The 25,240-nt window shown below is 50.2% G+C and overlaps 1 protein-coding gene across 3 annotated transcripts in view; it reads right to left on the reverse strand.

Annotated features, from left to right (window-relative positions):
- The window catches only part of SHC3 (SHC adaptor protein 3), a 104,463-nt gene that overhangs the window by 52,974 nt on the left and 26,249 nt on the right, over positions 1-25,240 (reverse strand). For all 3 annotated transcript variants that reach the window (XM_032427646.1, XM_032427645.1, XM_032427647.1), the window contains exon 2: positions 19,955-20,025. In XM_032427646.1, coding sequence (XP_032283537.1) covers positions 19,955-20,025 — 71 coding nt within the window. The remainder of the gene's footprint in view (positions 1-19,954; positions 20,026-25,240) is intronic.

Consider the following 25,240-nt stretch of genomic DNA (forward strand, 5'->3'; position numbering starts at 1 on the left):
GGCCGGCGAGGGCCTCGGACGCAGCATCTCCCCCAGACGACAAGATACAGCTGAGCACAGAATCGTCCCCGTCCATCTCGCTCTCCTCCTTCGGCCAAGACCACGGAGCCAGCACTGCCTTGGGGTCGGCCGGGTCCTTCTCTCCGTGGGGCTGGAGCGTGTGCGGAGCAACCCAGACCCGCGTGCAGTGGGACGCGCGAGGAGAGGAGCCAGCCCCGCCCGTGGGCTCGGAGCTGACGAGAGAAGGCAGGTGACACCAAACGCGTGGAGTGAGGAGGAGGAGGGAGGACCAGGCAGCGGCGCCGGGAGTGCTGGGAGAGGTTATGTTGTGGCAGAGACGCAGGGGAGAGACGCGGGGGAGAGACGCGGGGGAAAGCCGCCGGGATGGGTGTGAGGCCTTGGGGCGCAGAGAGAAGCAGGGAAGACGCTGTGCAGGAGCAGTGGGCACTGACGGGGCGACGGGGCGAAGGGGGTCCCGTGCGCAGGGAGGCCCAAAGCACGGCCACCGTGCCAGGCAAGGTGTGCCCGCGAGAAGCCGGTGGGAAGCAGTGCTCAAGGACAGAATTGGGACCCAGACAAACGGAAACGCACGCCTCATCCTGGACCTGAAGTCATGACTTCATGGAGCGAGAATTCTCCCCACTACTGCCCTCTGCTAATCCCATCATAACTGTAAGCCTCAGGACAGCTTTTTGCACGAACGCGACGAAGGATTAGTTTTAGCTGACGGGAAGCCCAGCAAGGGGCGGCGCGTCCCGCGGGGGTGGAGGCCCGGCCTCGGCACCACCGGGGTCGGGACCGCAGACCGTCAGCAGGTTGACGTGAGTCCAGAGGTACGGCCGCATGCCCGGGGGAATCGAAGGGACGATACGGCGGCATTTCAACACCACGGGGATTCCGGGCTGGGCCCATGGCTGTCTGATCGCACAGGGAACATCCAAATGTAAAAAGTAAAGGAAATAAACATATTAGATCGTCAGCATCATCCTACCATGAGGGAGCTACACAAGACAGGAAAACGCGTCTTGAATAAACGCGCTCTAATTTAAACCTTTAATCGTAAGGCAGACGATTTCCAGCACACATCCGATGTGAGGAAGGCACCCACGAGTTGATAAGGAAATAAAAGGAACCCAACAGAAAGCGGACAAGTGATGTCACCAGGGAGGTTGTTTCGGAGGAGATGAGACCGGCCGGCGAGCATCGGGGAGGAGGTGCCACACGCCAAAAACAATAGCTGCAACAGCGTTTGACCATAAAACTGGTTACAACGCAAGACGTGAAGGCCCAGCGCCGCGGACCTGTGAAGAAGGGGCCGCTCGTGCTGGGGGAACGGCAGCAGCGGCCACGGCAGGAGCCCTGCGGGACCCAGCGCCGCACGCACAGGGACGGAGACCCGCGGGTCCCCGCTGCGGAGCTCTCCCAGCGAAGCAACACAGGATGGGGCAGGCGACGGCGAGGCAGAGGCTTCGGGATTCAGACCTGCCACAAAATGAGTCAGACCCAAACCTCCCGACCTGCTCACCAAGAAGGACACCCGGGGAGTGATGGGTGGGTGCCGTTCCCGTTGTTAACAAAGCGGGGGGTCCCTGTGCGTGTGATGTGCGTGTGTACTTACGGCATATGCACGATGTGTGGTGTGTGCGTATGTAGGATGTGTTTGTGGGGTGACTTTATCTTTCGTTCTGTACGTCTGCATTGTTCGACTTGTTGCAAGTTTTAATTACATTTTTAAAAAGGAAAAATATTTTTAGAGTAGACCACGAGCCTCGTCCATGTTGTCACACGCATCATTAAGTCATTCTGTTCTAGAGCTGAGTGTATCACAGCCGCAGGAGCAGAATGTTTGCCTCCAGCTCGGGTGCCGCGGGGCCTGACGTCCGCGACGTGTGTCGTCGGGCGGGGCTGTACGTAAATGCACGGTGAGCTTTGTAAGAAACCGCGCAGCCGCGTCCCACCCGCCCGCAGTCACACACACGACACTGGGACCCCTGGGGCGCTGAGCTGCGTGAAGTTGGGGCGGCCGCGGACCGCCAACGGCACAAGGGGATTTGGAGGGGAAGGGCGTGTTCTGTGTCGCTTTGCTGTGGTGATTAGTGCCTATCTATACACAACTGCTCACACTCATCACGTGGCACACTTACGATGCTGGATTTTATTTATGTAAATCGGACCTCAATGACGCTAAGGGGAGGTCACTGTCACAAAAAAACTTTTAATGAGACAAGAAGCATAGCCTACCCTTTGCCCATCAGTGCACCCCAGGGCAACGTCCAGGAGAAATGCGCGCACGTGGTCCCCAGAAGATATGCGCAAGACTGAGCATGGCACTCTGTGGCCTCGCCCTCACTGGGTGCCCGAGCCGCAGGGAAGAACACGCTAGTGGGCAGCCAGGAGCAGGAGTGAAGGTCGCACACAAAAGGATGAGGGAGAGGGAAAAGGCAGGCCCCAGGGCACATGGCAACCCCCCGCCTATGAGCGGTTCAAGGCGGGCCTGGGGAGGTGTGGGGTGCGTTCTGGGGCAGGGAACCGTCTGAGTCCTGGGCTGGCTGACGGCTACCCAGTGTGTGCAGATGCCAGGGAGCTGTACCCCTGAGATCTGTGCACTCGGCACACGACAGAGGCATGTCGTACCTCAGCAAGCTCATGTGTAAACACAAAACAAGCGTAGAAAGGAGAAGAAAACCAGCCTGCGGGATCAGGATAGGACCTGCTGTCCCGAGGAGCTTGAGGCTCCAGGAAAACATGTGGGGAGTGATTTGGGATCAGAAACGTGGTATTTTTAGGGGAGACCTGGAGGAGGGAGGGCTTGCTGGGCACATCCTCGGGGGGCTGATGTGAACGTGAGCCCCTGAGGTGGAGAGTCCCGGGAAGCCCTGGGGGGGGGCGGGGCGGAAGGAGGAAGGGACCCAAGAGGCATTTCCAAGCAGAGCGCACAGCATTTTAGGCGATGACTCTGTGCCCGGCGAGGGGTGACGTCCTTGCCACGGGAGAGAGGACCGTAGAACTCACACTGAAGCCACAACCAACGCTTCCGGAGTATCGACCATGTGGCCCTGCTCTACCACCGTGAGGGTGTGCATCTTCTCCTGCGGAAGCGGTCAGTGTGACCTCCATTTTGCAGGTGCAAACCTGGGACCAGGTGGCCTGCCTGGGGCCCTACAGGTGGACGGGGGAGGGGCATGTGGGTCGTTCTGCGGCATAAGCCCTGTGTGCGGTGGAAAGCTGCAGAGTTCAGACCGGGACTCCTGGCACGCGAGTCACCCGCAAACACCCACCCCCTACAGCCCCAGGTGTGAACTCAGGTGCAGCAGAGCTCTGGATAAAACGGTGAATGCTATCCACATGCAAATGATGATTTTGTTAAAACCACAAGGAGACACCCTGTCACATCCGTTAGAGGTATTTGCACACCCACGTTCACGGCAGCCTAACAGTGGCAAGAGCCCAAGTGTCCACTGACCAGAAGGATGGATAAAAACGTGGTCCGTCCACACAGAGAAACACTACTCATCCTTAGGAAGGAAGAAAATCCCGACCCTTGCTCTATCAAGGACAAACCTGGAGGATATTACGCTAAACGGAACAAGCCAGTCACACAAAGACAAATACGCTTGACCCTTGAGCAACCCAGGGGTTAGGATCCAACCCCCACACAGTTGAGAATCTGTGTATCACTTCTGACTCCCCCCAAAACTTAACTATTAATGGCCAACTGTGGACTCGAAGCCTTACCAGTAATGTAACAGTGGATGCACAGGAATCTTGTAGGTCACATGTATTATCCACTATCTTCTTACAATAAAGTAAGCAAGGGAAAATAAAATGTCATTAAAATCATAAGGGAGAGAAAGTACGTTTACAGGACTGGACTATATTCATTGAAAAAATCCACATCGACGCAAACCCGTGCAGTTCAAACCGATGTTCAAGGGTCCACCGTACTGCGTGATCCCAGCCACACAGGGTCCCTGGAGTCATCAAGATCACGGGCCCGGAACGTGGGTGGTGGACGCCGGGGACTGGGGTCGGGGGGGAGTTGGTGTGGAATGGGGACAGGGTTTTAGTTTGGGAAGATGAGAAAGTTCTGGATTTGGACAGTGGGGACGGCCGCACAACTGTGTGAACGTACTGAACGCCACTGAACTATATACTTAAAAATGGTTAAAATGGTAAAATTTTAAAAAGTGGCAATTAAGGGGCGCCTGGGTGGCTCAGTTGGTTAAGCGACTGCCTTCGGCTCAGGTCATGATCCTGGAGTCCCGGGATCGAGTCCCGCATCGGGCTCCCTGCTCGGCGGGGAGTCTGCTTCTCCCTCTGACCCTCCCCCATCTCATGCTCTCTCTCTGTCTCATTCTCTCTCTCAAATAAATAAATAAAATCTTTAAAAAAAAAAAAAGTGGCAATTAAGTAGAAGCCAGCACAGAGTCGTTGCGGTCCAAGCCCGACGCCATAGGCTGGGTGCCCGAGCCCGCAGGAGGCCGACCACGGGGCCCGGACGGCCGGCGGACGTGCGAACAAATGTTAATCTCTGCCTCTATTCTGGGCATGATTAAATCTTCAGTACTTCCCGTCAAGTGCATCCCCGTGTTTTCGATGCACTTTCATGCCCTATAATGACAGAACTCTTGCCTGAGGTTCTAAATAATTGAGCTAAGGCCCTTTCAAGCTTACATGATCATATGCTTCTGCGGGACATCCCTCAGCAAATCCTTGCTCAGCCGCTATGAAAAGGCTCTGTGGGCGTCTGGCCACATGTCAGAATGCGCTGCCTCAGATATAAACAAACCCCAGCTAAGAAATCATAAATAACATATGTCTGGGCACGTACATTTCAGAGGACCGGGTTCTACTCCACTACATGCACTGATGTCGAATACGGACGAGAGTCACAGTCAGGTGAAAACAAGAATTTCACCGAGCATACAAGATGGGACCTGCTAATAAGTGGGCATAAGAGGACTCTTGCTTCCCGGAGAACCGGGACATCATTATTTGCTTGTGTCCTGGATTCGGGGAGCCGGGTGGAGACCGCAAGGCCAGCCCCACTCCTCCCACCCCTTAGAGAGGTCTGTGCTGGACTCGGCCCTCCCACATGTGGAGGCTTGAGTTCCTCGCCATCACCAAGGAGTGAATCCACTGGACGGAGTAACCCAGAGATCACATGTCCACACAACACACAACTCAGTTACTCTGGGAGCCTGATGACTCATTAGTACCCGTTGGATCAAAGGAACAGCACAAAACTTTGCCTAAAACATGCTCGCGAAACGTGAAAGAAAACTGCCTCTTCTCTTTTTTTGTACTTTTGCTTTCTAACATTTCTCTAGTGGATGCACACGATGTTTATCATGACACAGAATTCAGTTTGGGGGAATGCAGGTTAGTGGAGTGCAGTGGTTTTAACCTGGGGACACCGGGCAAAGTCTGAAGACTCTAGGTCGTCACAACGTCGGGGGCACATCTAGCGGGTGGAGGTCAGTGGGGGGAGTTGCTGAATGTCCTAAAATGCATGGGAGAGCCCCCACAACAGAGCATGACCCACCCCCAAATGTCAGTGATGCCGAGGCCAAGGAGCCCTGGCCTGGAGCTCAGTTTTCATCTCTTGTCCAGGGCCCTAGCCCCCAGGGCCCAGCTCCCACACCACCAACATCAACAGGGATGGCCCGTGATTCGCCACTCACACCAAAGAAGGGTGTCTCTGGAAGGCAGGCTGCGGGGACAGCCCCACCTTCACCGTCAGCTGGCTGTCCTGCAGGTCCCAGGGGTCCACAAAGGATGTGGTCACAGGCAGCAGGGAGGGTCTGCTGCTACTTCGGACACCTCCTCGTGGGGTCTGAAAACCAGAGTCCTGGGAGCCACCTGCTGGCTGCCCTCCCCAGGGAGAAGGGGCCTGGGCTCTGGACAGAATGCCGGTGGGACAAGAGGTCTGGCAGCCACCTGCGTGAGGCTGGGGCCTGAGCAGGGGAAGAGGCTTTGCTCAAACAGAAGAAAGCACCAGGAGGACACCGCACGGGGTGTCGGGGAGAAGGGCGGTCTCCTGGCACAGGTGACCCCCCCCCCCAGTGGGACAGGTGGAGTCAGAAGCTCCACCAGAGGGGGCGCTGCAGAGACCCCGGGTCCTGGGGAGATGCCCCAGGGCAAGGATACCTGCCCACCCCTCCAGGTACCAAAGGCATCTAACAGAGAAGGTTCACTGCCTTAAAAGAACACCAGCCACAAAGCAGCACCTCCGAAGGCAGGGTCGGACCCACTGCGCAGCAACACGTGTCTCTCATCTGATATTTTAGCCCATTTGAATAAAAGAGAGCAACTTACAGATTGGCTCGTGGAATTTCCTCCCCAGCAGTTAAAGGCTGTAATTCAAAAGCAGTTCTAAATGGCTAATCCGGAAATTACCCACATCTTCATTCTTCCAGGTTGTAAGCAGTAAATAAAAACTTGAAGAGAAAGGACATTATGCTACCATGTCACCCTCAAAGAAAGCTGTGTTTTCTATAATAAATTACTTTCATGCTGCTCATCACATGCAGCCACGCTAATTTTCCGAGAAAAGGCCCTGGGGGGCAGAAAGGAAGGAGAACTGATTTAATAACACATTTTCCACACAGAGTTTGTCTCACTAATCACATCCTCTGGGCTGCCACTATTAACAATCTGCTTTTTCTGATGCTTCATTTTTAGCCATTTTCTCCAGACTCCTGCAAGTTTAAGATTTCAACAAATATTGACTGACCACCGACAATGTGCTGGGCCATGAGCTCCTAGAGTGCCCTTCTGTGAGTCCTGCTGCCTCGGTGGGTTCTGACAGCATCTCACCCAGACCTCATCAAGGAAACTCAAACCCTGTGTTTATTTTCTTTTATTTTTTTAAATATTTATTTATTCATTTGAGAGAGAGAGAAAGCCCATGTGGGAGCGCAATGGAGAGGGGCAGAGGGAGATGGAGAAAGAAACTCAAGCAGACTCTGTGCTGAATGAATATGGAACCCAACATGGGGCTCAGTCTCCCGACCCTGAGATCACATCCTGAGCTGAAAGCAAGGGTCAGATGCTTAACCAACTGTGCCACCCAGGTGTCCCTTTTTTTATTTTTATTTTTTAAAATTTTATTTATTTATTTGAGAGAGAAGGAGAAAGAGAGAGAGCATGAGTAGGGGGAGGGGCAGAGGGACAAGCAGACTCCCTGCTGAGTGGGGAGCCCGACACGGGGCTCGATCCCAGAACTCCAAGATCATGACCTAAGCCAAAGTCAGATGCTTCACCGACTGAGCCACCCAGGTGCCCCAAACCCTGTGTTTCAAAGGCCACGTGGCTCAATCCCCCTGCCCCACTGCATTCAGACACTTTAGACTTTGCCCTTTCTCAATAATGACCAACAAATATGAAAAGATTTTGATGATGGGAAAATGCTTATGACTCTAAGGGAGGATCCATGAATATAAGCTTTTTTATGCAGTCTGAACATTATATCAAGAACACATATGAAAAATATACCTTAACTAAATCATCAAAAGTGACATCATCGCTACTGAGACAAGGTGACATCATGCACCTCCTAACAAGTGCTGAGAAGGACACAATTTCTATACAGCCAGAAATACATAACCTAAAGGCAACAGACAAATTAAAATTGAGGGAGATTCTACAAAATACCTAGTGTGTATTTTTTATAAATGTCAAGAAAGACAAAGAAAGGCTGACCATTGTGCCAGTAGAAGGGAGCCCAGAGCCATGACAACTAAATACAACGCGCGATTCTGGCTGGAGCATTACCTTGATACCTAACCAGACAAGGACACCACGAGAAAATTACAGGCCAACGTCCCCGGTGAACACAGATGCAAAAATCTCACCAGCCAACCCAACTCAACAGGACATTAAAAGGATCATTCACCAAGATCAAGTGGGATTTATTCCAGGGATGCAAGGATAGTCTGCAAATCAAGCAACGTGATACACCATGATTCACAAAATGAACGATAAAAGCCATACAATCATCTCAATAAATTCAGAAAAATCACTTGACAGAATTTAACATACAGTCCTGGTAAGAACTCTCAACAAATGGGTATGCAGGGAACGCATCTCAGCATAATTAAGGACATATGGGGCAAGCCCAATATTACACTCAAAGGTGAAAAACTGAAAACTTTTCCTCTAAAGTCAGGAACAAGATGAGGATGCCCATTCTCATCACTTTTATTCAACATACTATTGTTTTTTCAAAATTATTTTGGTTATTCTAGGTTCTTGGCTAGTCTATGTACATTGAAGAAACACCTGATTGATTTCTACAAAAAGTTGAGTGGGACTTTGATTAGAATTGTATTAAATGTATAGATCAGTTTTTAAAGATTTTACATTTTTACAATGTGGAGTTTTCTTGTCTGTGAACACAGTATATATATATCTATACACACACACACATATATGTATCTCCATTTATTTAGACCTTTCTCTCATCAATGTTTAGTAGTTTGTTGCATATAAATCTCACATGTTTTGTTAAAATTAACACTAATTCATGTTTTTATGCTATCGCATATGGTCCTTTTAAAATTTCATTTTGCAGTTCATTTCTGCAACCTTGCTAAACTCACTTACTAGTTCTAGAAGCTTTTATGTAGATTCTTCAGGATTTTCTGTATAGATGGCCTCTGTGTCATATGTAAATAGAGACGATTTCAATTCTTCCTGTCCAATTTGTATGACTTTTACATTTTTCTTGTCTTATCACACTAAGATCTCTAGTACAGTGTTAAAAAAGAGCTGCTAACAATGATGTTGGCTGTAGGGTTTTGTGAATGTCCTGTTATCAGATTAAGGGAGTGTCCTTCTATTCCTAGTGGGGGAGTTATTATCATAAATGTATGTTGAATTTTGTCAAAACGTTTTCTTCATATATTAAGATTTTTGTATATTTTTTTCTTTTTTAATCTGCTGATATGGGGAATGGCATTGATTAAATTGTTAATGTTGAGCCAACTTTACAGTCTTTGGATAACCCCTCCAGTATATGATGTATTATTATCTTTTTGATAAATTGCTGGATCCAATTTGCTACCATATTGTTAGGGTTCTGTGTCTATTTCACAAGGTTTTTTTTTTTTTTTCTTTTAATGCCTTTGCCTGGTTTTGATAGCAGATAATGCTGGCCTCATAGAATGAACTGGGAAGTTTCCCTCATATTTTCAGGAAAAGACTGTGAAGAACAGGTGTTATTTCTTCCTAAATGTCTGGTAGATTCTACCAGTGGAACCATGTGGCTCTAGAGCTTTCTCCATGGGAAATTTTGCTTGTTTGTTTTATGATGAATTTAATTTCTTTAATAGATATAGGTCCATTCAGGTTATTTTTTTCCTTAAGCCACTCTGGTAGTTCTAACTTTCAAGGAATTTGTCCACTTCATCTAAGTTATTCAATTTATTGGCATAAAGTTGTTCGTGATGTTCTGTTATTATCCTCTCACGTCTATAGTACCTGTGGGAATGGCCCCTCCTTCATTCCCGTTGTTGGTGATCCAAATTTTCTCCCTTTCCATGACTGATGCAATAGTTTATCAATTTTAGTGTTGTTTTTTTTTTTTAAAAAACCACCTTTTGGTTTCGAATATTTTCTCTATTCTTTTACTAATTTCAATTTCATTGATTTCCAATGCTCTTGAAATGGCTTAAAGAACAATAAAACTTAGAGAAAACATAGCAATGATTCTGAGTCAAGCAATGGTTCATGAAATTCAGACTTGAGTTGGAAAAAAGTTTTAGGGATACCTTTATCATATTGCTTATATTTTCCTTTTAACAGACGTACAAGAGTTATAATGATAGAAATCTGTGCCTTCAAAAATACAAAATAGCTTTTTCAATATATGTAAAAATTGATATGATTTTTAATATATGTAAAAATTGAAGCAGTGTCATATTTTAATATTTTTAATTTTTTAATATTTTTAATATTTTCTTTCAGTGGTTTCAAAATAATGAGTTTTTTTTAAAACGGGAAATGGTATTTTGGATAGATGAAATACGGTCTATGCCTTCAGAAGTCTACCACAATGTCCAATGAGGTAAGAGCAATTCAAACAATGTGATCTTATAGCTCAGGGCTAAAGTGGACATTTCTGTAGCTGAATGTTTGGCCTTGAGGCATGCAGCACAGGCCAGGAGAATGAGGCGGTAGCAGGTCAGCGTGGTTGTGCAAAGGAAGCCTAAGGGGGCGTCATGACAAATATATTTGGAAAGGTAGCTGGACAGGTCAAGCTGCTAAATTAACAATTTTCCACTGGATTCTGCAGGTAATGGATAAAGATCAATGGGGAGTAGTATGTCTCAGGCACACTAACCCATGAACAGGTGCCCAGGGACTTGAAGGAGAGGGCAGAAGGAAGGAAAGTACTAGGGAGGCTGCCCAGGGAGAACCAACAAGCACTAGTGTTTGAACAAGGGAGAAAGATAAGGTAGAACAGTCCTGGTTTTTACTCTGGGAGAAGGTGTGGGCTGTACTTACAGAAGCTGTGAGCTGGGCCCGATGGTACTGCAGGTGAGGTGGGGGGAAGTGTGAACAGGAGGCAGAGATCCAATGCACGGCACCTGGCCCAGGAAGACACAGGTCTGGCCGCTCTCAGTGCAGGACTCAGAAGATTCAGGGGTGTGGACACAGGGTCGTGGCTTACACACCTGTATTATTTAAGGCAATGAGATGGCCAACCTGGACAGAATATCATGAATGTGGAAATGTCGATATCCGCAAACATGTCTCGAGCTCTTCCGTGCACTAGACGGCGTGTTAAGTGCTTTTCAGATATTAACTCAATCACTTCTCGACCCTATGAAGGAGGGACCACAGTGGTTCCCATTTTAAAGATGGAGAAACAGAGATGCAGAGAATTTAAGTCACTAGCACGGTGGCACAGCTGGAAAGTGGTTCAGCGCACACAGAAGCCCAGATCGTCTGACTCCAGAACCTGTAACACGAGACTGTTCTCCACAAGGGCAAGGAGATCCTTATGGAAGGATATATTTGGGGGGCAAGTGAACTCAGAGAAAGAGACAGAAAGGGAGCAATCAGAGAGGTACATCCTGACACAAATGTGCTTCTGGCACGAGGATTATAAATATACACCACACCAGATGGTCCTTAAGGAGAGCATAGAGTGAATGCCATATACTCATCTCATAGGTTCTATTTAAACCATGCTAAGCCACCAAGTCAACTATGCTCTCCATTTTTAAAATTTCTGGATGAGTGGGATCACTTGAAAAAAAATAAATGGACTCATTTTCAAAGCTGTGGTTTCATAGATGGGAGTTGCAAATGGTTCGGAAGTTAAAGATAGAGCTCTGCAGCACCGCTTCTCCAAGGCTGGTACCTGGCCCGGGCACAGCAGCATCCCCTGAAGACTTGTTGCAAATGCGAATTCTCGGCCCCCACTCCAGACCGGCTCAATCGGAAACTCTGGGGGCGGGGCCCGGCCACCTGCCGGAACAAGCTGTCCACGTGATTTCAGTGTACGCCTGAGTTTGAGAACAACTGCTCTAGAAAATAAGATGATCCATGCCTGTGCATCAAATCTTTGGAGCTCCTGCCCCGGGTCGGAGCGCAGACAGAACGGAGACCGTCGCTACGGCCCCTCTGTCTAGCCTGCTGCGTTCTGAAAGGAATCAGACTCCAGGGGAGCCCAGGTCAGGTGGGGCGGTCCCCTCCTTCTGGTGCACTATGGTAGAGAAAACACAAACGTCCTCCATGCCCGCTGCCTTCACCCAGAGATCTTAGCAGGATCACCTGCACCCAGGTCTCACCCCAACCCGCCGGCCAGAATTCCACGGGAGGACATCATGGCCATTAAGAAAGCCCCTGCGTCCTCAGCATGCAAAGTGTGACATGCCTACCACGAAGAAAATTCTATCAGGAGCTAGCTTAGTAGGCTGCCAAAGAAGTAAGCTAACAAACAAATCCTGAGGCTTGCACTGGAGGCTCTGCGACGTCCTCATCCTGCTTTGCTAACACTCAGACACCATGTCTAACCCTTCTCTGCGTTTCCGTGTCACCTGGGCTTACCCTAGTCACCTGCCCGTCCTTGCCACACATCCTGCGAGAGCCTGGCTCACCCGTGCGGCCCAGTGGCTGCCCACACCCGTCCACACTGGTCCAGCTGACCCCGACCCTCCCGGCCAGGAGCCAGGCCCCTGGCTGGACGTGCTCACGCCCACGGGCGGTGACTGCAGCCGAACATGTATCCCTGCTCTGCAGCCGCTTACCAGAGCGTTAGCACGGCAAGGCCGGCCTGACATGCTGTTGGCCAGGCCTTGAGAGGACAGGGGACACATGGAAGTAGAAGGATGTCTGGATTGTCCAGGTGGGGAGAAAACGAGAGCCAGCCTGGTTTACGCAGGTGTTCAGGGCAAGAAGAGGAAGACACCTGTCCCGGGACCTCCTGGAGACAACGATGGCGTGGCTCTCTGCCCACCTCCCCCAGCCGGGCCCAGCCCACCCACCCTGCTCGCCCGTCCTCACCTGCTCTGACCCTGCACACCCATCCCGCCCCACCCCACCGCGCCCCATGCCGCCCCCCACTCACTTCGAGCTAGCTGAGGTGGTGAGGGTCTCACTTTCTCTAAACCATCCACATGAAATTTTTTGTTAAGAACACTTTCATTACATTTCCTCCTATTATTTGGAGAAAGCTAACGAGGGTGGCTGAAGCACGGGATGAACAGCCCCGGGAAGGGCAGAGTAAGCGGAGCAGGGGCAGAGCCCCAGTTGCAAGTCCACGCTGCCTCCAAACGGACCCGCATGCTCACGGACCGTGGGGCCTCCCACAGACCCAGCGCTCTGGGTCCTTGCCCTCTGAGTCGGCTCAGGCCATTGTTCCGCGGCGGCCAGGAGGGGCGTTTGCGATCCCCAGCGCGTCCCCTCTCCCGGCGGTGCCTCGGGGGCTCTCCCAGGCGATCGCGTGCTTCCCAAAGGACACACCCGTCCCCATCCCTCGTCCCTCGATGGGGCTGCCGCTCTGCTGGGGGCACACGGTCTGCCGCCGCCGCTCTGGCTCACATCTCCGCGGCCACTCCCCAGCTTGCACAGCTCGGTCCGCGAGAACTTTCCAATCCCGCTTCCTCACGTCTGGGAGCACACAGCCCGCCCAGGGCTCCTGCGCAAAGCCCTGCACGCAGACGCCGCTCTCTGAGGTCACTCGCGGATACTCGACCGTGCTCACCTTTTCATCGACAAAAACGGCAAAGTCGTGTGGTGAAGGCGAGCTCTTTCCCCGTGCTTTGTTCTCAATATCCAAACAGCAGCCAGACGTGGCATGTGATCGACACGTTTGTTGAACGAATGAATGATGCACTCAGCGCAAGGCCAGGCATGCAGTCAGTATTCAGTACGAGAGCCATGATTAGTATTATTATCAATTATTATTAGCGGTTGACAAAGCAGGGACACAGAACAAAATACTAGACAATATTGGCTCAAGTGAAAATAAAGCCACATTACTAAATATTTCACCCTTTTCAGTAACTTACGGTCTTTCTCTTCAGCTAGAAAAAATACCCTGGATCGAATTGATACTGGTAATTACTAATAATATCAACCAGCAAATAATATTACAGACTAATCATTGTATCAATTATAATTACAATAATTATGTTATCAGTGTTAATACCGCACAGAAAATTGGAGAGAGGAACCCGAGCCCAGAGAGGTAGCAAGTGGGTGGGAGGCGGTGCTCGGCTGGTGCCCAAGGGTCCCCCGACTTGCCCACTGGGTTAGGAGCCTCATCTGGTGTATGTAGGGTTCTGCTAGGAGGGATCAGGACCAGCACAGCTGTTCAGAGGGGTTACAACTGAAAAGTCCGATTCAGATGGACAGGCCAGGAGCCATCATCCTGATGCCCCGAGCCCACTCTGGGGTCCATGGGCGGTGCCCGTGACCCCATCCTGCTGCCTCAGGGGTCCACTCTGGCAAGGCTGCTCTGATGGAGGCTCCTGAGGCATCCTCAGCCCGGCCAGGGTGCCCTTGTCCTTTGCCCAGGACAATCCTCAATTTCACTTAACTTAGCAGGAGGCAGTCGGTGGGCAAATGTGCCAGAGTCCCCATCCCTCCATGGGAGAAGGAGGCTGGCCAGTGATGGGGCCTCTGTCAGTGACCCCTTCCCCTGCTCCTACTGGCCTCCCTAGAACGCCCTCCAAAATAACTCCCTACACTGTGTCTCAGGGTCCGCCCAGGGCACAGAATAAGGTACGAGCACATGCGGGTCTGGTCAAGGGAACGATCTTGGGCACCTTCACTGTGCACGGCCTAGGCCAGATGTTTCCAGAAGTAATGTCTCATTTAATGCTCACCAAGTGAGTGAATCCGTTAGCATTATGGATGCAGACTGAACACACAAATGAGTCCTATAGGAAAGTAGACCCCACGACCCTTTGCCTCGGGGCCCTCCTGGTGTCCGAATAGCAGCCAGCTCTAGGCGGGACCTCAGATGGGTACAGACTGCCCCCGTATTCCCTGCACGTCTGGCTCAGCTCCTACCCTGCAGCATGCACTGGAATCACTGCAGATTCAGATGGACAGAACCCCGTGTGGGGCCAGCTGAGGGGTGTTCAGGGGTGACCACCCACGTCCCAGATGCCCCTGTGGTCTGGCCTCAGAGCCCAGCCCTGTGAAAGCAATGGCCTCCGTCCTATGCTTCCTTTGGATCTGCCACATAGTTAGGGGAAGAATCTACTGGCTTAAATGCTCCCTCCTCCAGGAAGCCTTCCCGGACTTGCTCAGGCCCTGGGCACGCTCTCCCGAGTGTCTGTGCTACTTCTGCATGTGCTGAACGCTTGTCGGAGTTTCTTGTGACTCCGGGCCTCTCCTGGGTGTGGCCCGCTGAGCAGCTGTGCCCGTACATCCTCATACGCAGATGCCGACGCAGGAGACAGGGGCACGGAGTTGTCCTGACGGTGACGGAGAAGGACTCAGCTGTTGTCCAGAGCCCGGTGAGCTTGCACGAGGGAGAGCTGGTGTTGTCAGACAGACTTCTAAAGTGGGAAACCACTAGCCCCTCCCCACCAGGCCTCGCCCCTCGGGGCACAGGGCTGCCAGAGGCTCAGCCCGTGGCACGTGTTGGGAACAAGTCAATTTAGAACGAAGCGGTCAGGCTAAAGTCACAAGGGAGTGGCTCTGCGTTCCCCAAATACGTAGGGACAGGTGGGCAGACTGTCACACCCGCCGTCGCCTTTCTATTTCTGACAGTCAGCCCGCCCCGCGGAAGAGCATTACGGATTTGCTCCTCTTCTGGCTCGCTGAGCTCCAGTCAACATTAGAGGTGTTTGTTGAGTAGTGAGAAAGGAGCCCGGGAGTGCCATCATCGAGTGTTTCTAATTGGGAAGATGCGGCAGCCCCGAGGCGCCCGAGCAAAAGCCAGCCTCGCTTTCTGTGTCGCGCGCCACGTGTAAACGCACCCGTCTTAACACCTCGGGTAGAGTGGATTTTCAAATACAGGACCTTCCGAGTTACTCCCTCTGGGTTTGCAAAGGGAGAAAGCAACAGAAGCAAGTCCCGCCCACTCGGCGCGGCGTGCGGGGATCACACCACCATTCTCAGACCTGAGCAGATGTCCGGAGCCCACGGCCCCGGTGTCTCCGTCATCCTACCCCGCGGGGTGAGTCAGTCCCTGGACCACAGGCGGCTGCCCCAGCGGCCGGCAGCCCCGCGCCTTCCTCCGCGTCCATCTCCGGCCGCCGCTGCTCAGAGCCCGATAGACCGTTAGCAGGTGCAGCCCTGCCCCACACCGCACAGTATGCTTGCTCCAATCAGGAAATGCACACGGGTGACGGAAGGCGGGGGCTGGTTTTTCCCCTGGACTTGGTTTTCTGAGGGCATGTAGAGAACGCTGGAGCCGGACGTGCCCGGAGAAGCCAGCGTTGCCCGGCCTCCCAGGTCGACTTGGAGAAGAGACGGTGGACAGAATCTCGAGGCCAGGCTGCGGGCATCTGGCTTGACTTTGGGGTTACCGATGGGCCCCTCCATGTACAGGACGAGCGAGAGACCACTCTGCAAGCCAGGCGGCATCCTCCGCTATCATGAGCCCCCATCACAGTGCCGCGTCCCCGGGCTTCTGCCCCCGGTCATCACGTCACCGGGGCGAGCCCACTACTCTGTTCAAATTCAAGCCCTTGCAGCCACCAAGAGACTGCCCAGCAGAGAGAAAACCTCAGACAGAAAAGACGGCCACGTCATGGTATTCCCACCGGCAGGCTGACGGCCAGTCCCGCATTCACTACCCTCCACCCGGCGCTGACGATGTGAGGAGCGTGTGGCCGGGCAGCAATGGACTCCAGCACCACGACAGACCGCATCAGCCATGAACACTTCCTGAGCCCCCACTCTTCCTGAGCCCCCACTCGGATGCTGGAGGAGAACGAAAGGGAAATACCTTCCCAAAAGAGAGGTGTTTTCCTTACCCAGGTTTTGATTTTGATTTTCACACTAAAGGGGCTTTATGCATGTTTCTGGAGAATCTTCCAGACATGGTGATTCTGGAGCAGACCGTTGGGTGTGCGCGCCAGGGGGCACGCTGGGGAGTGGGTCACATCCATGTGGTGGTGCTGGAGAAGGTCTGGGCCTAACCAGGGTCTTTGGGGCCCATGGAAGCTACAGCAGCTCCTAAAACAAGGGAAACAAAATAATGAAACTAGAAAACACTGCTGACTCTACAATTTGGAAGAATGAGTTTATTTTAGGATCCGGACAATGTGTCGAACATCCACGGGAGCTCACGGGGAAGAGTGGCAAAGTCGCACATGGCTGAGTCCGCCTGTCTACGTGACCGTCATCTGGCGAGTCCAAGCAGTGCAGGAGGTCAGCTGGGGTCATTTGGAGCCAACAACACGTGTCAGATGTTTGCACTGATGGCTGGAGAAGGGCCACCTCGCTGAGTACTCCGGGGTTAACTGTGTATGCATTTATAGCCCTCCATGTCCTAAAAATGGCTTAAGATGACTTCCAATAATAGATACAATTTAACATGATAAATAACATAAAAATGAGCAGACGAGGAAATCAGAGGGAAGAAGGAAAGACTCGCTGGTCCAGTGACCAAAGGCACATGGACAGCCTCCCATCACCGTGCACAGGGCGGGCCCGACCGGCAGAGCGCACGTTCTCCCCCAAGTTCTCTCCGTCTGACGTGGCTCGTCCCTCCGTAACACAGTCCAGCCCCCCACCCCCACCCCCGGCCGCAGAGGAGAGCAGTCCGGAGAGAGGACGTCTCAGGGAGGGGCACGGTGTGGTCCACTCGGACGGGCAACCACTCTGGGGGGCACTGTTGGCCACCAGTGCGTCGTTTGGAAACCCAGCTCGGTCCTCCCTGCTTAGGCCTCTCTCCCCAACACCCTGCCCATCGCCCCGGGTGACGCCAACTGGAGACCCTCCCTCACGCCCCTCTGGGGCTCTGCAGCCTTGCCGGCCCCGCCCCATGGGCGTCAGGTTTCCCACAACCACCACTGAGGTGGGCATCATCCTTGCACCCTGTTCACAGGTGTGCAAGCTGGGGCCAAGCTTACACAGGTGGAAAACGGCAGAGCAGGGCCCCACACACAGGACGTCCCTCCATGCGGTGGGCAGCCCCTAAGCTGCTCTGCTCCAAGTGTTAGGGGTGCAAGGTGATTAACTGCCACCAGTTATAGTCGCTGCCAGCTTCCCGGGCGGTTGTGAGTTACCTGCTAGTGAGCGATCGGTAATCCACAGGGGGCTCTATGGAAAGCCTGACAGTCAACCTAAAGTCAGACCCAAGGACAGCACGACACTAAACTGACCCCACGAAAGGACACGTGGGTGGCCTCCAAAAGACACATCTACAGCGTGAAACCGTCTAACAGAGGAGTAGGCGCTGGTTACCTGCTTACAGAAATACACATAGGTTTTTATGGACGGTACGGCTGGGGAGCCTTTGGAAACACATTTTCCCAGAGCCTGTTTACTGCACATTAATCACATTGAATGTACCCACATCCCACTTCCCGGCAAACTTTAGTGTAAGGAGTAAGGGCAGGGCGGGCTTGGTTAGCGCTGGGAGACCACAGCGGCCTCGGCAGCTCCACCACGTGCCCCCCTGCAGTGCTGGGCTTTCTTCTCCTCGAGCCAAAGGCTTCTTTCGACCTTGGTGTGTCAAACTGTTTCCTACGAGCGGACTCCAGCTATTACCTAAAATAAGGACCAGGTCACGTGATAGAAACAAGGCAAGAAGCAGAAAGCATGCAGAGACAAGCACAGAGTTTTCAAAAAGCCTAACAAAGCCAGAGCTCAACACCAAGTTTCCTGAGTCCGAGAACGGCGCTCCCCCACAGCCCGTTACGTGGGCCACCTTCGCTGGAGCCTGCATGGAACGGGATGGACACCGAGACCGCCTAATCCACCACTGTCTGTCCCACGGCTTCCTTCTACAATGTTATCGCTACTTCCGCCCCCGAGAGCACCGGGACCCTGATCAAGGGAGCACCGGGATTGTTCGCGCCCCTGCCCACCACTGCTCCCCAGGCGTGTGCCCCCCCGCGCCCCTCCGTCATTTGCCTATGTATCCGTCTCCCTAGGAGCAGGGGCCCGGCAAAGCAGGACAGCCCACGTGGGCCAGCCCGTGCACAGGAGGCATTAAACATTCGATCGGTACATCAGGAGAATGTAAGTGAAATGAAACCATCTCCGAAGTGACAGGAGCTATTAAGGGAATTCAGCAGAAACGGCTGACAATTCTCTTTAACGAAACCACCAGCACACACAAGAAGGTAAACAGTCATGCAGTCCCCGTGCCCCCAGACAGGGGGCCCAGCGCTCTGCCCACCGACACCGCCCCGCACCTGCCACCTCATGCCCAGGACAAACAACTGGCTGCATAAACCTTCCCACTTCCCTTTGGAATGCTCTCTGTTCAGAATACTGTTCCTTTGCCTTGGCAACTTCCATAAACCATTTTGTACAAATCGGTGGAGATGGATTCTTCCCTTAGCGCGGATTATAACATTGGTGCATTCCCACCATGTGTGCCTGGGGTCGCTTCAGAGAGAAGAGAAACAGCGCTTCTTCTGAACACAGATTTCTTCAGCGAGGAAGACGTAGCACTGCAGTGTTTACCACAATTAAAGTGTGTACATTATTTAGCAGCTCATTACCACAAATAATTGCTTTCTAAAGTTCGATCATTAGACTTTGGCTTGCTAACCCAAAGATATACAACAGGCCGATGTGAATGCCCCAAGTATGAGGCATTTTCTGAGGTCACTATTTAGACCAAATAATTCCACAAACGCGAAAGCAAGCAAAGCGCGTGGCCCGCAGAAATGAGCTATTTCATGAACCCCTCCTGGCTTTCCAGTTCTCCTCTTCCAGGTGACCTGAAATGGGAGTTTTTCTAAAGGTTTAAGCCCTACAAGGCTATGACTTTATTAAAAACTATGCTTAACTACAGAACTGGCCCTCAAGGAGTTTAGAATCTGGTTGATGGTGGAGACCATACACACCTGCTCAACATCACTGACCCCCTTAAACAACTGGTTGCTTCCTAAATTACTACAGCCATGAATATCTCTGCCTGCAATCCATGCATTTTATTCTCTGTGCATGTCTCTCCTGACACCTTCATTTTCTCTTTAGAAAGAAATCGCACAGGTCAGTGCATTTTGAAATACCAATTTGGTATTAGAGTTTGCGTATAAAGAAACAACCAGCACTACACGTGTCTGCAGCTTCATTATAAAGAGAACTTGGAAGCGGGAGCGTCCCCAAGGTTCTTATGTCAGAGACGCGCATCATGGACATGGACGAACACGTGGAAACCCTGAATGCACCAGGTTCTGACTCCCTGTCACCGTCACCAGTGCTCAAGACTTTCCCTCTGGAAATTTCTAGGCTGCTAACTCTGCAATCATTCCTTTCCGAAGTAAAATCACAGGAGTCCATGTTCAAGAGGGCTTACCTGGTAATCTGTGTTCTTGTGCTGAAGTCAAGAGACCTCATTGAGCGGAGAACTTCAATGCACCCCAAGTACTGCAAGGGGAAAAAAACGTAAATCATGAGCCCTGGGGACAGAGATGAAGAGACAATTCCTAACTGCTTCAAGGGCGTTCCTGGAAGCCACACACGTTTCTTAAATCACATTTTAACTTTACGTACATTGTGAGGCTTTGTTCTCTTTCTGTAAAAGCAGTAACTCACACCCATGAGTAAGTATCCTCAGTGCCTACGTGGCACCAGACTTGACTCTTCCGAGATCCACGAGTATTTGCATTTCATTCAGAAGTACATTTTTAAAAACTTTTGTTGAGGTATAACATGTACCATGAAGTGCAGAAATCTTAAGTGCATAATTCAATAATTGCTTAAACATGTACTTGCATGTAACCACCCCAACATCCCAACATCGTATTTCTATTCCTTTACAAGGGTCTAGAGGTTTATAATTTCTAAAGAAAGAATGAAAACACTCTAATACCAACATTTTGACCAAATATTCATTATTTAACCAATGTATTTAGTTTCACCAAACTTTATATCCATTACCCTCATAGTTGCTTTATTTTGGTTTACCAGAAAACCCTCTTGTGCATTATGTAACACAAACTTTCGGAAGTTTCCATTTACACATCTAAATTTGTAGCTAAATCTTTAACCCGTTTCACACCTCTAAGTGTGTGTGCCTATGTAAATACACGGACATAGCGAGAGCTGTAGATAAACAACTAGAACAGTAGAGATACAATATTTGTGTGCCAAAGCCCTTGGGAGTTTAAAGGACAGATGTTTTATACCAATGCCTTTAAATTTAGACTTTGCAGGAAGAGGCCTCATGCTGTAGTACAGAAGAGCCTGCATTTGAATTATTCAGAAAACCTGAATTGGAGCCTGACTCTGTCGTATCTTGTTATGTAACTTTAAGCCAAACTTTAACGTTCTCTGGACGGAAGCCTCTACACCCACACACCGTGACTACCGCTCTCACCTCGTGTAGCTACGCGACACCAGCATCACGTCAGACAGCGGCTGGAACACCACCACCACGGCCACGTGGACGTGATGAACCACATCGCAGGGGTACACAGATCAGACGACCACTGACACCGCAGAGTCCCATGATCACAGTGACCAACATCACAGACTTCCGTGTCTACCAGGACGAACATCGCAGGGCTATTCAACTCCTAGCGCCACCAGCATCACAGTTACACACATACTGCATCCACCATCACAGGTTCCATGAACGATCCCACTGATCACCCACAATGATGCCACAAGTCCTGTGAGAAGTAGGAACAGCAGTGCGGGGGTGGGGGTGCCGCTGCTGTCATGGTGGTGTGGACGTCATCACCACCATGGCAGGGGCGTACGAATCCCACCACCACTGTCACTCGGCTATGTGAAGACCACAGCCAACCTTGCAGAGTGATGGGATGGCCGCATCCATCATTGCCACAGCATGGGGACATCACGACAATATCCCAGAACTATGTGAATACCGCCACCAGCAGCGTTACAAGTGAAGTAATTAGTATGACCAAAGTGGCAGAATGGTGTCAACAACAACACCACTTCTCCTCAAAGTTCTGTGAACACATCACCCCCACCACGCAGTTATGCAATTTCACATCCACAACTGCCAACTTATGGGAATACCCCACGACCACCATTGCAGATGTGTGACTATAACAAGGACCACTGCAGATATCTGAATATTACGCCACCCATCAGAGAGCTGTTGAATACCACAACCAAAGTTGTGGTTATGTGAACACAACTATTCTCCATCACAGAGAAATGGGAATACTGTGAACACCACCATAGCTATGTGAATACCACCAGCAACACTGCAGTGATATTGAAGTGATCAAAGTCATCACAGAATTATCTGAATGCCACATCTGGTCTCACAGTTGTGCACTACCACGACTAACGTTGCAGAGCTATGGGAATACCAAATTCACCAACACTGCAGAGTTACATGAATACCATGACGATCATCACAGAGTTTTATGGATAACCCTCCTGGCTGCACATCAATAAACGTATCCCCACACCACCACTGCAGTTATGGAAATATAGCACCACCACCACTGTAGAGTTATGTCAACAACTACCCAACACCACAAATATCCCCACAAGCACCACTGCAGTTATTTGAACACACCACCAAGAGCATCTCAGATTCATGGGAAGACGATCAAAGTAATTGAAGAGGTCTGTGTATACTGTCACCGACATCAGAGTTATGTGACTACAACCAACAGCCTCACAGTTATGTGGATACCATGACCACCAACAGGGGGTTATGTGAAGGTCACACCAGCCCTGAAAAATTGTGTGAACACCATGACCACCATTTCTGAGTCCTGTGAAGACCATGAATGACTTTGCAGAGGTATTGGATTAGCATGTCCAACACCATCTCAGAGCTATGTGAAGGTCACCGCTACGGCCATGTAGACTTATCGGAATGCCACAACCACCCTGGCAGAACTAGGAGAATACCACCACATGGCCATCCCAGAGACACATGAACCCCACAACCATCATCACTGCCACCACCACTGTTGCAGAGACTTATGAATACCATGACCACCAACCAGGAGAGTTATGTGACTCTCCTGACCAAAGTCACAGATTTACATGAATACCACCACCTTGCAGGGATGCATTAATGCCAACACCACCATCGTCACAGAGTTGTGTAGACACCATGACTACGTCACAGGGTTGTCTGAATCATACCATCAGCACAGTCACAAGATACATGACTAGCACCATCAGTTTCGCTCAGTCTCGCCAATGCCATGACAAATGCTGCAGGGTGGTAGGAACACCATGATGAGCTTCACAGACCATGTGAACACAACCTCTACCAACATCGCAAGGTCGTGGGAATACAAGACCACCATCACATTGTTATTTGACTACCACCTCCACCATCATCCTCGTGGTATGTGAATACCATGACCAACCTCACAGAGTCACCAGAACAACACCAGCAACAACATCATAGAGTCACAGAAATACAACCACCACAGTTGAAGATGATGTACACAAACACCAGCACCATGACAGGGCTATGTGGATCCATGACCAACTCATAGAGCTATGTGAATAGATAGCCAATGATGCAATTATGGGAATACTACCACCAAACTAACCATAGAGTTATGTGACTACTATGACCAACAAAATGCTGTTATGGGGACACCATGACCAACATGACCATAGGGTTACATGACTACCATGACCAACAAAATGGGGTTATGGAGACATCACAACCAACACAGCCATAGAGTTGTGTGATTACCATGACCAACACCACAGGGTTATGGAGACACCATAACCAACCTGACCATAGAGTTTTGTGACTACCATGACCAACACTGAAGAGTTATGGAGACACCATGACCAACACCACAGTGACATCCCCACCACACAATCGCGGGTATGGAACATCATGACCACCACAGCAGGCTTATGTGACTACCATGACAAATTACACAGTTATGTGGATACCACCACACGGTAGGAGAATTACATGAACACCACCACCACCAAAGTTGCAGAGTTATGTGGATACTGCCACCCCACTACAGGATTATGTCAACACCATGGCAAATGTGCATACCTCCACCACCGCCACAGTCATGCAGACACCACAATGTCATAGAATTACGTGAACACCACCAACACCATCACAGTTTCATATGTACCACCACCACCAGTATGGAATTCCGTGATCTCCGTGACCGGCACACTTACATAACTACCACCACGACCTCTGCAGTGGTGTGTAAACTGACTTCTCAGAGTTATGTAGGTACTACCACCCCCACGAGCCGTGTCATTACCCCCACTGCTGAGAGAGTTGTGTGAATACAGCCACCACCGCTGTCCCAGAGTTACACGAAGACCACGACGAGCTCCAGGGAGTCATAGGAATACCACCACCGCCACCCTTGAGTGCTAGGTGAGGGCCACTTCTAACGTCACAGACTTGAATCACACCCCAAGGTCTGCAGCCATTTGCCCTCTTACCATCAATGTCTAAGCTAATTTCTATCTTTTATAACACTATAGGGCACTCATTTCTGAATCTTTGACTCTCATGGGCGAAAGTATTTCTTTTTCTTTTTAATTTGCATTTCCCTGATATCTATAAAGATATGTGATTTTTCTCGCATGTGTATTCGCCATTTTCACTCCTTTTTCTGTTAGCTAACTGTTGTTACCTTTGGCCCGGATTCCTATTATATTCCTTATCTTTTTATTGTAGATTAATGGGATGATAATCTCCTATTCAATCCTTTTTCTTTTGATGGTTTCTACATTTTACCTGATGCAAGTTGTTACTGCAGGAACATTGTAGTAATTCCTGTAATCACATGTCTATCACGTTCTGTATGGCTCTGGGGGGTGTTGTGTTGCTCAAGAAGGTCACGATATTCTCCTAAATTGTATTTAACAATATTTCATTACTTACTTATGCATTAACTTCTTTACATGTTTTTTTAAATTTATTTATTTGAGGGGAGGCATGCACGGGCACGAGTGGGGGAAGGGGGCAGAGGGAGAGAGAGAATACTCAAGCAGACTCCCCACTGAGTGCAGAGCCTGATGTGGGGCTCAATCTCACAACCCTGAGATCCTGCCCTGAGCCAAAATCAAGACACTTAACCAACTAAGTCACCCAGGTGCCCCACTTCTTTACCTGTTTTGTTTAATGTTTTTTATTTGGCTTTTTAACCTATTTGGAGTTCATCTGCTTGTACAGGACATGGCATGAGTTAACAAAGTCAGCCTCCAGATGGATTCTTATTTAAGTCCCTGCCACTGATCCACGTCTTCCTGCAGTGACACGCCAACATCATGGTATATTAAATTCTGTTTTCTGTATAGACCTTTACCTGAGCTTGATCTTATTACACCTCCTGAGTCAATTCCACGTCTCTTGTGTGTATTTCCTCTTAAGAACTTTAAAATCATGTTGTGAAGTTCCTCCACCCCTCAAAAACTGGATTCTAATGGCGATTTCCTCTTACCTTGCGAAGAACTTATATTTGCTATTAAATTTTTTATCCCTAATCATGAGTATTGTCTCTATTTTAGATATTTATTGTCTTTAGTAAGACTCTGTGGCTTTATGACATATGTCCCATGCTTTTCTTCTCCAATGTATTCCAAGGCATTTTATTTTTATTTTGGTTACCATTAGGTATGACATTTTGATTTTTTCCTT

This window comes from Phoca vitulina, unplaced genomic scaffold (assembly GCF_004348235.1).
Source record: "Phoca vitulina isolate PV1807 unplaced genomic scaffold, GSC_HSeal_1.0 scaffold37, whole genome shotgun sequence".
NCBI classification, from domain to species: Eukaryota; Metazoa; Chordata; class Mammalia; order Carnivora; family Phocidae; genus Phoca; species Phoca vitulina.